General features: G+C 39.2%; 7 protein-coding genes across 8 annotated transcripts; 5 read left to right on the top strand and 2 right to left on the bottom strand.

Moving 5' to 3' along the window:
- Positions 1-1,000: 1,000 nt before the first annotated feature.
- On the top strand, positions 1,001-2,772 carry LOC115624027 (probable cardiolipin synthase (CMP-forming)). Its single transcript, XM_030518604.1, has 5 exons — positions 1,001-1,205; positions 1,333-1,972; positions 2,034-2,249; positions 2,302-2,437; positions 2,502-2,772. Exons 2-5 carry the CDS (start codon positions 1,433-1,435, stop codon positions 2,624-2,626), a joined length of 1,017 nt encoding a protein of 338 aa, XP_030374464.1. The 5' UTR covers positions 1,001-1,205; positions 1,333-1,432; the 3' UTR covers positions 2,627-2,772.
- Positions 2,773-3,452: 680 nt separating this feature from the next.
- LOC115623473 (60S ribosomal protein L27) lies at positions 3,453-4,381 on the top strand. The gene is made up of 2 exons (XM_030517839.1): positions 3,453-3,470; positions 3,851-4,381. The coding sequence occupies exon 2, from the start codon at positions 3,859-3,861 to the stop codon at positions 4,264-4,266; it is 408 nt and encodes a 135-aa protein (XP_030373699.1). The 5' UTR covers positions 3,453-3,470; positions 3,851-3,858; the 3' UTR covers positions 4,267-4,381.
- A 408-nt stretch (positions 4,382-4,789) lies between these two features.
- Positions 4,790-7,584, bottom strand: LOC115623472 (isocitrate dehydrogenase [NAD] subunit gamma, mitochondrial). 2 transcript variants are annotated; one of them, XM_030517837.1, is made up of 7 exons: positions 7,424-7,584; positions 7,239-7,316; positions 6,381-7,160; positions 6,130-6,316; positions 5,988-6,063; positions 5,091-5,424; positions 4,790-5,005 (listed from the first exon to the last, which is right to left on the bottom strand). In XM_030517837.1, the coding sequence occupies exons 1-6, from the start codon at positions 7,478-7,480 to the stop codon at positions 5,394-5,396; spliced, it is 1,209 nt and encodes a 402-aa protein (XP_030373697.1). In that variant the 5' UTR covers positions 7,481-7,584; the 3' UTR covers positions 4,790-5,005; positions 5,091-5,393. The 2 variants fall into 2 exon arrangements, with proteins under 2 accessions (XP_030373697.1, XP_030373698.1); XM_030517838.1 differs by lacking the exon at positions 5,091-5,424.
- A 192-nt stretch (positions 7,585-7,776) lies between these two features.
- On the top strand, positions 7,777-8,820 carry LOC115624272. Its single transcript, XM_030518899.1, has 3 exons — positions 7,777-7,962; positions 8,019-8,188; positions 8,251-8,820. Exons 2-3 carry the CDS (start codon positions 8,153-8,155, stop codon positions 8,629-8,631), a joined length of 417 nt encoding a protein of 138 aa, XP_030374759.1. The 5' UTR covers positions 7,777-7,962; positions 8,019-8,152; the 3' UTR covers positions 8,632-8,820.
- Positions 8,821-8,991: 171 nt separating this feature from the next.
- LOC115624014 (S-adenosylmethionine mitochondrial carrier protein homolog) lies at positions 8,992-10,235 on the top strand. Its single transcript, XM_030518586.1, has 4 exons — positions 8,992-9,166; positions 9,239-9,505; positions 9,564-9,985; positions 10,046-10,235. Exons 1-4 carry the CDS (start codon positions 9,083-9,085, stop codon positions 10,158-10,160), a joined length of 888 nt encoding a protein of 295 aa, XP_030374446.1. The 5' UTR covers positions 8,992-9,082; the 3' UTR covers positions 10,161-10,235.
- On the bottom strand, positions 9,985-10,868 carry LOC115624015. Its single transcript, XM_030518587.1, has 3 exons — positions 10,645-10,868; positions 10,386-10,574; positions 9,985-10,323 (listed from the first exon to the last, which is right to left on the bottom strand). The coding sequence occupies exons 1-3, from the start codon at positions 10,762-10,764 to the stop codon at positions 10,285-10,287; spliced, it is 348 nt and encodes a 115-aa protein (XP_030374447.1). The 5' UTR covers positions 10,765-10,868; the 3' UTR covers positions 9,985-10,284.
- Positions 10,869-11,733: 865 nt separating this feature from the next.
- Positions 11,734-14,089, top strand: LOC115624111 (zinc finger protein 1 homolog). The gene is made up of 2 exons (XM_030518705.1): positions 11,734-12,899; positions 13,703-14,089. The coding sequence occupies exons 1-2, from the start codon at positions 11,764-11,766 to the stop codon at positions 13,827-13,829; spliced, it is 1,263 nt and encodes a 420-aa protein (XP_030374565.1). The 5' UTR covers positions 11,734-11,763; the 3' UTR covers positions 13,830-14,089.
- Positions 14,090-14,370: the final 281 nt, after the last annotated feature.

Here is a 14,370-nt window from a genome sequence, read left to right as displayed (position 1 = left end):
AATTGCGTTTATAAATTTGTAGCTTTCCCGCATTTTATGTCTCTGTGTTTGTGTATCACAGTTGCGGTTTATTTTATGTAAATGCATTTGCCTGCTGACAAGCTTTTCCACTGTGCCCGACTATTTTAATGCGTGCGTTAAAATAAACAACAGATGGTTCGACAATTTAGCACCTTTATTGGCAGCGCTAATTGCAACGCACATTAAAGCACAGATTAACTCGGCAAGCTCGCTAAATTCATTAGCTGCCGCAGCCAGTTTCTTTAAGATAATAAAAGTTCTGTGCGCATTAATTTGCATAGCCAAGCAGCCAGGCAGACAGGGCTGACGATGACGAGAACGTCTTTTTGGTAAGTTGGAGCATAATTAAATTTAATCCAATTAAATGAGTGACAAGCACAGGCTACTTGCGGTTTGTCAACGCGACCAATGTCAACGTCGTTTGCGTCTGTCTGTCTTATTAACACGATGGTCTCATTATATGCAGCGAGCTGACCTTAATGCTTGCTTTATTATTAACAGAGAAAGCGCCAAAGAGCCTAAATGGGTGAAGCGAGCGGTACCTAAGGAAATCAAAGAGCGAAATTTAAATACATTAAGGGGTAACATTTCAAACAGCATTAAATATTTGCAAATGGACAATCTCACTCCAATGCAGTAAGTATATTAACATAAACAAAATAAATTCCAGTTTTGAAAGTGGCCAACAGTAAGCAGCTGCACAACAAAATAAAATCTTAATACAAAATTAGTTATTCCCTTTTCTTTTTCAGTTTTATTAACTTTAAACAAAATGGATACTTAATTACCAATAAATAATATTCCTTTAAAGAGACAAAGTGGAAAATATATATGAGGCAATCAAGTTTTTGAATAAAAACGAATGCAGCAACTGTCACTCGCAGCTGCTTCTAATAGCAACCCCATTCCAACGATGTGGCAGCTCACTGCACCAAGTTGGCAGCACTATTGCCTATCTGGGCTAGTTAGCCCAGCTAGTCCTAAAGTTAATACCACTGTGGTTACTATCGACTGCCAATTTAGGGCTCTACAGACACCGGATATCTTCCGAAAAATCTCTAATTAAATATAAAATTCATGTTGTAATTCTCCAAGGTATCCAAAAATTAATCCAAACAAGTTGACTTTGTGGTTCCGCACAACTTACGCAACGCGCCGGCACCGAATACGACTCGAATCCAATGGTAATGTTAATTGAAGGGGGATAGGGAGAAGAGGCTGTCGAACAATAACAAGGGGTCAATAGAGCGGCCTGCACCCAAGGCCAACAAAAGTGCTTTAGCGATTCTAAATAAAAATCGAATTTTGCAGAACGTGAACATCGATTGTCGGACCAAAACATAGGCCCGTGTGTCCGAGTTCTCGCCCCAGATATACACATAATACAAATATATAGACATAGGACTCGGCTATGCTACCCGCCATCATATTCCGGCAAATGCAGCGACCGCTGTGCGCCGGCGCCCTCCATCATGGCTCCACAACGCTGGAGCATGTGCTGGGCGTTGGCGGCAGCAGTTTCGTCAACTGCCTAAATCGGTATGCGGCGGCGACTGGATTTATACGGATCTCGTTTCTGGACATCAAACAGCATCGGAACTGGGATGTGGCCAGGCTGCGTATGTATGCGGATGCCAAGAAACAATCGCTCCACATGCGTACGCTTCAGGGACGGGATCTCCTGCAAGGTGTCATCGATAAGAAGCGTGCCGGCTTCATTGAGCGCAAAAACGTGCTCGTCGATGACATACGGGAGGCGAAGCACAAGGTACAGGAACGTGTGCGGGAAAAGATTGTGGAGATACGCGAGGAGCGCGAAAATATTATGACCATACCCAATATGCTGACCATAAGTCGTGCCATACTCTCACCCTATATTGGATATGTTATAGTCCAAGGCGACTTTGGCCTAGGCATGAATCTGCTCATTGTGGCGGGCATCACAGATCTGGTGAGTGAGAATGTAACTCAATTTATTGATGCTGATAATCTAATTTTATTTTCTGTTGCAGCTTGATGGTCAGATTGCACGCCGCTGGCCCTCGCAAGCCAGCAAGGCTGGCTCCTTTCTCGATCCGATGGCCGACAAGCTGTTGATGGGCTCCCTTGTCGTCTCACTCTGCTACAGCGAATTGCTGCCCATGTGGCTGACGGGCATTGTTGTCTTCCGTGATGTTTTCCTTATTGGTGCTGGCTTTGTTATACGCTACATAAGCCTGCCACCGCCGGTAAGTAGCATCGTGCATTTAAAAAGTTCCAACTAATTCTGTACCTTTGCAGAAAACCCTTTCGCGTTATTTTGACGCCACCCATGTCACGGCTCAGTTGGAGCCCACATTCATAAGTAAAGTCAATACTGGCGTGCAGCTGGCCACCATTGGCATCAGTCTGGGGGCACCCATTTGGAACTATATAGGTGGGCATATAAAAATCAAACCTAATTTTACACAATTAACATTTATTCCGTAACCGCAATGTAGATCATCCGGCGCTACATGGTCTCTGGTACCTGACGGGAGTAACCACTGTTGCTGCAGCCCTCAGCTATGTCATCAATCGACGCAATACTTTTAAGATCATTCATAAGCCAAAAAAAATGACGTAGAGTTGGCATTTCTTTTAACAAAAAGCTGCAAATAATAATAGTAGACTCTAAGAAACTCGTAGAACACCAACTGCAACTATAAGTATATAAACTGTTTTGTACATGCGTATAAATTAAAAAATTATGTATATTTTGTTTAAAAGCAATTCGCCCTTAAAATTCTAAAGGAGTGGTAACAGCAATCAACAGTTGCGTAGCTGTTGTGTCACTGGATGCCAATGATAGTGCTACCAGATTTTTATACTATATTCAAACCTGTGATGTCCAAAGGTCTAGTCTTGTTAGCTTCTTCCACATCAATTGGTTGATTTTAAATATTGATATATTCAAAAACAATTTATTTATATATTTGAATTTGCATCAACTTTGCAACTTCATCACAAGCTGGCTAAAATATTGAACTATGTATTATTCGCACACAAAAACGTTAAATGTACATACAAATTTATGTATATACATATATACACACTATCATATAATAGTGTACAAATAAGCTTTATAGCTATAACATAATTAGTATATTAGCCTACCGCCTTATTATTATAAATTAATAAATAATTTAACATTGATATTTAACATTTGATATTGTAGCATATAAATAAACCACAAAAATTAAATGAAAACCATTCCCATACAGTAGTTTAAACAATGAAAGTTGATTAAGTAAGATTATTAAACTATGTTTTAATTTTAACTTTTAAAGTAAAAATCCAAAAGTGGTATCCCTGAATACGGTACTTCAACCTTCATTTCTCGACTTAGTGATGTGGCAACGCCGCAACTGTCAAACTGACGCACGAGCTGCCAGCCTCTTTTCTTTTCTTTCCGGTCGGCGAATAGACCTGTAAGTCTACGCGAAATTTTTATGAAAAAAATCTTGAAAAACAAGCAAAATAAGAAAACAGCGCTATTTATTTGAAAAGAAATATGAAAGACAATTGTGTGTCACACTCGTTTGCATTTAGATTGCAACGCGGAACTTTCGAACTATGCAAGAAATTAAGCTGAAAAGTGTAAAAACTATTTTAAAATAGCATAACAAATAAATGTTTATTATCGGAAAAGAAAAAGGCACTCGTTTTGCAGCAGTGTTTGATATTTATGTGTTCCAGTGTTTTTAAAGAATTTGTACTAATCTACGCTTCTTTTCAATTCTATTTGCACGCTTGTTTGCTGTGAAAACCTTCGCGACAACAACAACAACAATAAATGCGCCATTAATAGCCACCAAGATGAGGAAAATTATGAAACAGGGCAAAATCGTAATCGTCCTTAGCGGACGTTACGCAGGCCGCAAAGCCATTATTGTCAATACTTCGGACAATGGCACGCCCGAGAAGCCATTCGGTCATGCCTTGGTCGCCGGCATCGACAGATACCCCCGTAAGGTGACAAAGAAGATGGGCAAGAACAAGCTGAAGAAGAAGTCCAAGATAAAGCCTTTCCTGAAGAGCTTGAACTACAACCATCTGATGCCCACCCGCTACACAGCGCACGACATCAGTTTCGAAAAGCTTTCGTCCAAGGATCTGAAGGATCCCATCAAGCGGAAGACACATCGTTTCCAGACGCGCGTCAAGTTCGAGTCTGTCTACAAGGAGGGCAAGAACAAGTGGTTCTTCCAGAAGTTGCGCTTCTAAGCTTCACACCCTACGGATGGTCACGGAGGACGTGGAGGTTTCTGGCTGCTGATGTGTGTGGACTGTTTTTTTAAGTTAAATAAAAAAACATTAAATTCTGAAAACTTACAAGATATTGCCAAATGTGTTATTATTATGCGAAGAAAGCATCTCGGGCAACTTCAAGATATATGTTTAATAAGTTTTGATAATAGTCGTCCAGGGATAAGCTACATAATTGTTAAAATTAAAAGTCTTGCAGCCTTACAGGAGGTTTTTAAGAGAAATATTCTGTTTGGAAAGCTCTATTTTCGGATAATCTCGATTGACAAACAACTGGCTTTTAATTATTTTCCCAATCAGTAGAAAGTTAGAGGTTCTAGGTTTCATTTTAAAAGTAAAATTTGTCACACTTGTTTAGACCATTTTAAATAAAAAACCGCTTAGTTTTGCTAAATTAGATTTCTTTCTTTTCTTCTCAATAAATATTCGAACAGAATAATACATTTTGCTTGAATATGCTCTAAAAATTAATAATAATCGATTTCAAAAATAATATTACAATTTAATATCGCTTTTTAACTTAGCAGTTGACATTTTGAAAGAGTTTCTAAAAATTGTAGTACATGATCAAACTTTTAGCTTAGGAGGATGTGTATATATAGTATATAAGACTAGGAGAAATCGCGTTCAATAAAATAGGTTGGTTAATCAAGTAAAGACAGTGTGGGTCAAGAGTTTAGAAAATTTGCGAGAAAATCTGTGAAATAGAATAGAAAATTAGTGATTAGAAAATGGATATTAAAACTGAATCAGACGAGAAATACTAGAGAAAATCATATTACCTGAAGTATAACACTTTGACATCGGTTGCGAACAGAATACACATAACACTTAGCTGGGGCGGGGAGGTTTTTCATTCTTTTTTTTTGATTAAGCAGCGCAAAATTTTGACCACAACAGATTTAATCTGATTCTTTTTTTTTTTGCCGTGAGGTTAACATCATATTAGACGCTGTGACTTGGGGAATAAAGGACTGTATAACAGTTTTCTCTGATTGGCTTAGTTGTGGGTTAATATTATTTTGCTGTTTTGTTTTAATAGTTATTAGTTGATTGATTATAATTTTCTTGGTTTGGGAATTTAGTTAAAACTGGTTGAAAAAGTTTCCATGTGGCCTGTGGTGATGCGGTAAGCATTTGGGGGAGGGGGGAGAAAAAATATAAATATGATTTTGTTAGATTTGCTCAAATTAAAAAACGTAAATGGTTACTACGGTGGCAAAGGCAACTACATACGTGTGGTGTGTTTGTGTGTGTTTCAAAGTGTTGTGTTGGGTGTGGGACTACGGGAGAACTATTAAACGGTATAACAGTTTGAACTAAATGTGTAACAAAGCGTTTGGTTAGCTGTTCAACTGAAATGTTGGGGGTTAAGTATTAGTAACTGAGTATAGGTGTTTTGGTGTTCGGTTCGGGTTGTGTTAGACACTGGATTAAAACTTTAAGGTACATTAACGTATTGAGTATAACACTTACAGTTTTGTTGTAGTTTCAAAATAATACACAAGGATATGAAAAAATATTACAAAATACTAGCGTAGGCATACAAATAATAACTATTATAACAGGACAAGCGAAAAAAGTTTGTTGTATAACAGTTATACAGCGAAAAACAATAAAAAAAATAGCGCCTGGCTAAAAAACACATTTAAAACGTATATGCAGGGCAATTATTTTACCAATTCACACGCTTGGTACTCAAAATCTTGAGTATGTTTTCAACAACATCGGTACTGGAGTGATTGCCGCCCAGATCTAGAAAAAGGAAGTAGAACTGTTATAAAAGTGGACTTCTTAGATTCAATGAAACAATTGATATACCTGGCGTGCGTATGGCATCGTTAACAATTGTCTGATACGTGGCCTCATAAATCACGTTGGCATGCTCCTTGTGGCCCAAATGGTTCAACATATCAATGCTGGCATTGATCATCGCCACAGGATTAGCAACATTCTTGCCGGCAATGGCTGTGCCAGTGTTACGAGTGCCCGGCTCGAAAACGGCGTACTGCAAATACAAGGTAAGATAATTTTACTGTGGTTGTAGTTATTATTTAATCCTAATCACTTACATGATCGCCATAATTGCGTCCGGAGATGAGACCAGCGCCGCCAATCAGACCACAAATGACATTGGAAACTATGGTGCCATACAAATTCGTCATGTTCATCACATCGAACTGATGGGGATTGGAGACGGCCTGCATGCAGGTGTTGTCAATGATCATATTGTTGTGCTCCAGCTCCGGATAGTCCTTGTGGACACGATTTGCGACTTCCAGGAACAGACCATCAGATAGCTTCATTATATTGGCCTTGTGAATTGTTGTGACACGCTTGCGGTTATTTTGGCGAGCATACTCAAAGGCATAGCGGGCCACACGCTCCGCATTCTCCACAGTGACGACTTTCATGCTCTCCACAATGCCGGGCACGGACTCGTGCTCCAACATAGCATACTCACCGTCCGTGTTCTGGCGAATGAGCACCACATCTACGTCCTTATGGCGTGCTGGAATGCCCGGATACGATTTGCAGTGAACCACATTCACGTACAGATCGAGCTCGTTGCGAATAGCGACGTTACGCGAAGTCTCACTCAGACTCTGGGACTTGGTCTCAATGTTACCCTTCAGTGCCACACCATTTCGCTTGATCGAGGTGATGGCATATTCCAGATCATCATTGCCCTCGGTTGAGGGATCGATGTCGATTACCTCAAAATCAATTGGAGCGCCGCAATAGTTAAATATTTCTCGCACATAGTTCATGAGTTCCGGTCCAATGCCGCCACCGGGCAGCATCGTCACAGCATGTCGCCCACCATACTGAGCCGAAGGTATATCTCTGCCCTATGGGTTCATTTTATATACATATATGCGTAGGATTGTAACCTCAATTGCGTGGCACCCGTAATCATACATACATACCGTGAGTTTCTTTTGCAGCGCGGACTTGGTGTGAGCTACATCCTCAGTTTTCTCCTTGGTCACCAGCATGGGGTAGCCCTGCGAATATTTGAATGATGTATTGTGGGATTCAACGCTTTTCTGGCCACATTATGTAATTTGCAAGATACATCAAACCTCGAGACGAAGGTCTGTAAACAACTTACTCGCGCTAGGAACGGCGTTTGTGCCTGCAGCAATCTTTGAGTTAAGCGTAAGGCCATGGTTTATATTTATTGGATTTGCCTTTTCCGTTAATTCAATTGCTAATTGATTTAGAATTCGGCCAACACGCGAACTGCTGCTGGCTGGCTAAAACTTTTGGAACTGCAGAGAACTCTGCTTCTTGCTAGTCGGCCATAACAGCTGTTCATGCAGTGGTGCCAATCATTCATAAAATGAAATTAAACCAGAACCATGGGAATCTGTTAGTTCTAAGCAAGCGATTGATGACAGATGGAATTTCTTTATTTACTAATGTTTAAATTTAAATTAATTCTAATCGATTAAGTAATGTGGAGCGACAGCAGTGTTTCAGTTTTTATAGAGCTGGTGAAAAATGCACCCGCAATTTGGAATCGTCTCGACACTGATTATAAAAATAAATGTCGAAAACGGCATTTGTGGAATGAAATCGTAATTGAATTAAATGAGCAATGCCAAAGGATATTTGCACCAAATGTTCCAACCAAGCCTTTTACTCAGGGTAAGTAAAAATTAAAAAAAAAACATATTAATATTATAATAATGCATCCTTTTAAGCCGACTGCATCAGAAAGTTCAATAACTTGAAAACCTACTACCAAAGCGAATATAATAAGATTTTAAAAGCCCGACAAGGCGGAGCAGGAGCTTCGAAAATAAAAGCTCTGCAAAAGAGCTGGAAATTTAAGACCATGCTGGATTTTCTAAATAAAGACCACATAAAATATGTAAGTTGAGTTATTATTTCCTTGACATTCAAAGTTCCTGTACGCACATTTATTAAACGAAGGATTTCGTTGATATCAAGCAAGAGAGCGTTGAAACTGAAGTTCCGCAAGATTCGATTGCAACCCAATCATCAAGTGAAACGGAGGAGATCGTCCAGAACGTCAGCGAGCCGCCAACACCAACCGAATCTGAACCAAAGAAGCGCAAAGCTGAAGCAACAGATGAGGAGACCGAAGAAAACAGCAATATGTTTCAGAGAGTGATGAAACGATTAACTCTAAACTCAATACAAGAACAATTGGATTCAGATGAAGCCGTTGGTCTACTCGTGACCCAGGATTTAAAAAAGCTCGATGAGGACTTGAAAGCAGAGGCCGTGCCAGAAATTGTGGGCATTATGATGGAGTATAGAAAAAAACAGCTTAAACGAAGAAATCGTTAGCTAGTTAAGGACTCTGCCAACGTTCCCTTGAAAAACCTGTCTTCCATAAACTGCCGGGAATATATCAAAACCTTTATTAATTAACAATCAAAAGGCTTATTAAAACCAAGAACAAATATGACATCTGTTTTATATTTGCTTTTCAATTTGCAATTTATTGTAATATATATTAAAATTTGACAAATCAAATATTTTTACATCTTCATCTTTCTTCAAATGATGTTCTTTCATTCAATTTATTTGTTAGAAAAAATAATTTTTTCAAATTTGTATTTAAATATCCATGGTTCCGAAGTGAACCAGTCGATTAATGAACTGGCTCTTTGCACTAAATCGTCGTTCCCCGTCGTCGACGTCGTTACGTTAACAACTGCACGTTTTGTTTAATAAACAAAATAAACAAGGAGCATGTGTACATAACCGTTGGTTTTATATTACCAAGAGAGTTCAAATGGCAGCGGAACTGACACCCACATCTCTGCATGTGGAAATGCATGAGCCGGTCACCAATTTCACATTTCTGCACGCACTAATTGTGAGTAAAACTAGTGTAACAATCCAATCCCATTGGCTATAAGTGGATGACGATAATGATGTTCCTTCACAGGCTGGTGGTGTTGCGGGAGTCGTTGTAGACATTGCACTCTTTCCCATCGATACGGTGAAGACACGCCTGCAAAGTGAATTGGGTTTCTGGCGCGCCGGCGGTTTTCGTGGCATTTACAAGGGTCTAGCGCCAGCGGCTGCCGGCAGTGCACCCACAGCGGCGCTCTTCTTCTGTGCCTACGAGTGCGGCAAGCAATTGTTAAGCTCTGTCAGCAATACCAAAGATTCCCCCTATGTACATATGGCAGCCGCTTCAGCAGCTGAAGTGGTAAAATAAATATTAAATATGCCCTCAAAGCAATTATTAATAAATTAATTTCCAATAGCTTGCCTGCCTCATACGCGTACCTGTCGAGATTGCCAAGCAACGTTCACAAGCGTTGTTGGGCCACAAACAACCACAGACTGCACTGCAGATACTGCTGCGTGCGTATCGCACTGAGGGTCTGCGCCGTGGTCTCTATCGGGGCTTTGGATCCACCATTATGCGTGAGATACCATTTAGTTTAATACAATTCCCGCTGTGGGAATACTTTAAACTGCAATGGACACCAGTTACGGGCTACGAATCCACGCCCTTGTCTGTGGCTTTATGCGGTGCAATTGCCGGTGGCATTTCAGCTGGTCTAACCACGCCACTAGATGTGGTTAAGACGCGGATTATGTTGGCTGAAAAGGACAGTTTAATACGTCGTCGCAGTGCTCAGAGCATACTTCATGGCATTTACTTGGAACGCGGTTTTCGCGGGTATGTAAACGTCAGTGAATAATTATTTTATTTATTATCTATTGTTTACACTTAATGCAGACTCTTTGCTGGCTTTGTGCCGCGCGTTCTTTGGATCACATTGGGCGGTGCATTCTTTTTTGGTTTCTATGATTTAACAACGCGCCTACTGGGCGCCGCAAATAGAGATAATTAGCTTAAAACTGAGGCACATTAGTTTAATACTACAGCTGCGACGGAACAATGTAGACAATAAAACATATGGAAGCTATTACGTGATGTTTACGTGTTGTGTAGTCTTATAGGATGCTGTACAGCATTTATAGGGACACTGGTGTTGTTTGAAAGGACGCAGGACGCTGTTAGCAGAAAAATAATATGTAATTTTTTATAATTTTAGCAAATAAACCACATTACTTACAGTTTCTATTTGAAGACGGCCGGTTAGTAGACAATCTGTAGCATTCTGGTCGTCATGAGGTTCTTCGCCACAGGCCATGGACACGTCAGAATCCTCATCAGCATTAATATTGACATAACCGTGTCGCACATTTTTACGCTTATAACAGAAGCACATAAAGCATTGTCGGCTACGTGACATCGCATACACCTACGGAGGTAATATATATTAACTTAGCACTTGTCCAAACAACACCTTTAGATAAGCCTCTGCGACTTACCCCTGCCGAGAGCAAAATAATTCCCACCAAGACGACTATGGGTATCCAAATGTATTGTGCGTCTGCTGGATGTTCTAGATCTGGCGTGGCATTTTCATCGGTTACCGTTGCTGCATCCATACTGATCTCGCTTGTTCAGTTATCGGACTTGAAATGTAAACTCAAACGACTACCGGCTGAATTATTTCCTCATACAAATAAATTCCGCGCTCTGTTGCGATGAATGAGCAACGACAGTTCATAGATGTGAGACTTTACCGATATTTTGTGAGTGATGGGAAACACTAAGAGTGCTGCCAATTCAAGTGGACATTGAAATTGGCAGCACTGTTGCTTGCAGCTGTGTTCGTACATTTTTCGAAGATTTCTGTTTCTTCTTTTCAGTTTGACGGTTAATTAACTGTCGCTTGAATCTACATTTTGACATAGAATGGATGCTCATAAGAACCTAAAACTAAGAAAAACGTATAAGTGTTAGATATAAATGGCAATCAATCAAGGAAGGTGTTGAATCAATCTAAAATATTTTACTCGGTTTGTAAAAAATTAAAGATTCAATTACCAATTCACAATTGTGAGACAGTATCAGTAACTATTATAGTTACTCGCTTGGTAGATGAATTTTGTGTGGGGGCTGTTAAAGCCTAGAGAAAGTAGGTTTTATACCCTGCGCCCAAAAGGTAGAAGGGTATACTAGTTTTCGTCTGGCTTTTGGTATGCAAACTATTTTAGATGTAAAAATATGACTATACATTTTATGATTCCGCTATTTAGATCTTCGAGAAATCTTTTGTTTTAGGACTTTTAGAAAATTGAAAACAATAATATATTTTGTTGTAAATTCAAACTTATTTAAAGGGACAGTATTTGGCGCTATGATGCGATAAGCAAACATCGAATGTCTGACTTTGCCGATGTATGTGATGCTGGGTAGCACTTCAAGTGCTGCCAGCTTAAATGAGCATTTTCCGAGCTTGCAGCTGTGTTTGGAAGTTTTTCGAAGAACTTTGTTTAATTCTTTAGATTTTTGACGGTTAATCAAATATAAACATGGCTATAGCGATGGAAGATATGCTCGCTTATTGCCGAATTTGCTTTGAAGAGCCGACAAGTGTTCACATGCTGGACATGAATGCGTACTGTGACAAGGAAGCCGCATTAACATACTACGATTGCTTTAAGATTTGTACCAAGCAAGATTTGCGGCTAATTTCGGATGAACCAACCAGCTTGTGCAAACGCTGCGGTGTAGAGCTTCAGTGGGCATATGATTTTTACAAGAAAGTGGAGCAGGCCAACCAACATTTACGGGAATTGCGTGAGAACTTCAGCCTCATCATGGATAAGGAGCCGGAAGAAATTGTGGGAGAGGAAGACGAACTGGTGGAGGAGGAGCAGGAACAGCGTGTGGAAGAGGGCGACCAGGAACAGTTGATGGCAGAAGACGGAACTCACCATCTAACAACTAATACTGAGGACGACATTCTGTTAGAAGATCTTGTGCAATTCATACCTGAGGATGAAGAAGAAACGGCGGCAGCAACTAATGATGCCGAATCTAATGTTAATATAAGTGAGGAATGCGAGCAGCACTTAGAAGATTACACAACCCCCTTGGAGGAACCAGAAACTCTTTCCTATGACAAAGATCTCTTTTCCGATTCCGAAATCGAGGGAATTGTACCCCCGCGGCACTACGAAGACGAAGAAGAAGATACATCGAAAATGTATGTGGTTGTTAAATGTGCTGAAGATTTAGTGCCCCACCAGCGTTTCTTTGGCCAATTCAGATGCCAGCATTGTAAGAAACTCTTCCGCAACTATTCCCGCATGATGAGGCATCAGGCCACGCACTTTCCGGAACGTCCACAGTATGATTGTGAGCAGTGCGATCGAAGCTATCGCACAAAACAAGCGCTCAAGGTCCATGTTGAAACGAAGCACGAGTGGACGGGATATAGCTGTAGCGTCTGCGGTAAACTCTATGCCATACGCAAGGCGCTCGAGATACATATGCGCTACCACACCGGCGATTTCCCATATGCCTGCGACCAGTGTGACAAAAAATACGCACAAAGCTCCCATCTAAAGGTCCACAAGAATGTGCACCACAGAAAACAGCGTTTCATATGTGATTATCCCAATTGTGGCAAATTCTTTACATCCTCAAACTCGTTGCGAAATCATCAATGCACCCACTCACAAATGCCATTCGAGTGTTCATTTTGTCAACATGGCTATCCAGCACGTGCCAAGTAAGTAAACACAATCATTGACATAATTATATACTTACATACTTAATATATCTAACGGTTGAAGTCACGGACACAAGTGTAAAGAATTTGCACAGCAATTTGTGCATTTTACGATTTGGATTGAAAAGTAATCCAAAGAAAGTTGGTTGGTTTTATTGAAATTAAAGCCATTTTCGCGACATACATACTATGTACTTGTCGTGTTTACTATGCAAAATATTTGTCTGTCTGACCAAATCGACGCTTCTACACTTCCTTTGCAATGGCTTTTCTCGTGTGTATGTATGTATTATCTATTTGTCCAATCTATTTCAGTTTTTGTTTAAAATTTGTGAATAGCATTCTTTGTTCTTTCCCAAATGCTCCAAGCTTCCGTCATGAATTATTAATTCGCAGTTATCTTTATCCGATTTAAACATCATTATCTTCAAGTACTTCAATAATGACTCTCTTCCAAAACTAAAGTTTGATAAAAAAATAAGTTACAAAGTTAATCGATATTTATGGGACATTTATAGAAAATAACCTTTTATTATTGTCAGATTACTTGTTATTGTTATAAATACATACTTACCGAGACAAATCTTAGTTTATTACTAACCATTGATTGCCTCATTATTTAGTTACGATTTTTATGATATGGTTTATTGAAGTTATTATGTGAGTCTGTGGTGTCTAACTTCTTTGTTTTGTAAAATATAGTTTCACACAACTCTTTCTATAACTTTGTTGTGTTTAGAGATTACTTTTATCAAAATAGATACTTTTGTGTCATTTGCTGCGCTCTTTAATTTCCCTTCTAGGCTACGCAACCACATTCTACGTAAACATAACAAAGATCTGACTCTGGACGAATTGGAAGGCATGCGAAAATTTCACATAGCGCGCTCTACACCCCTGTTAGCTCAGATCGTAACCGAGAAAAACTGATATGAAGACTAGTGACTTTTTTTCACATTAGGTTTAAGTATAACTTTCGATATTATTTAGAAATTCGTACTCGAAATTGGATTAGGGATAGTTCTAAATATGTTTCATCTACATAAATAACATATATTGATGGTGTTTATTTGAAACGCGGTATTTGTATACCCTTCAATCTTTAAAATATGTGCAATATTTCCAATATCTTGAATGATATTTTTGATCCAAGAAGCCGCTGCTTCAATTATTTTGATGTGCATTTAATTTTAATCGATTCCAATATATTATGCTGCATTTACATTCTGTATAAGATGATTTTTTAAAAGTAACTATATTCGATTACTTTGTGGGAAAATGGAAATTTTGAAGAATTTCAAAATCATGAAATTAATTGATATTAATAGAGAGTTTAGACCCTGAGCCTATTCTCAGCATTGAAAATTCCCTTTATATACTTAAGTAGCTTTTATATACTTAGTTATATGATGTGCAATTTTTTAAATATTTTTCCATTTAGTGATGCATCCGCATATTTGAATATACCTTT

The sequence above is a fragment of the Scaptodrosophila lebanonensis genome, unplaced genomic scaffold (genome assembly GCF_003285725.1).
Source record: "Scaptodrosophila lebanonensis strain 11010-0011.00,11010-0021.00 unplaced genomic scaffold, SlebRS2 tig00000053-arrow-pilon, whole genome shotgun sequence".
Taxonomy (NCBI): Eukaryota; Metazoa; Arthropoda; class Insecta; order Diptera; family Drosophilidae; genus Scaptodrosophila; species Scaptodrosophila lebanonensis.
This window is presented reverse-complemented; position numbering and strand designations above follow the sequence as displayed.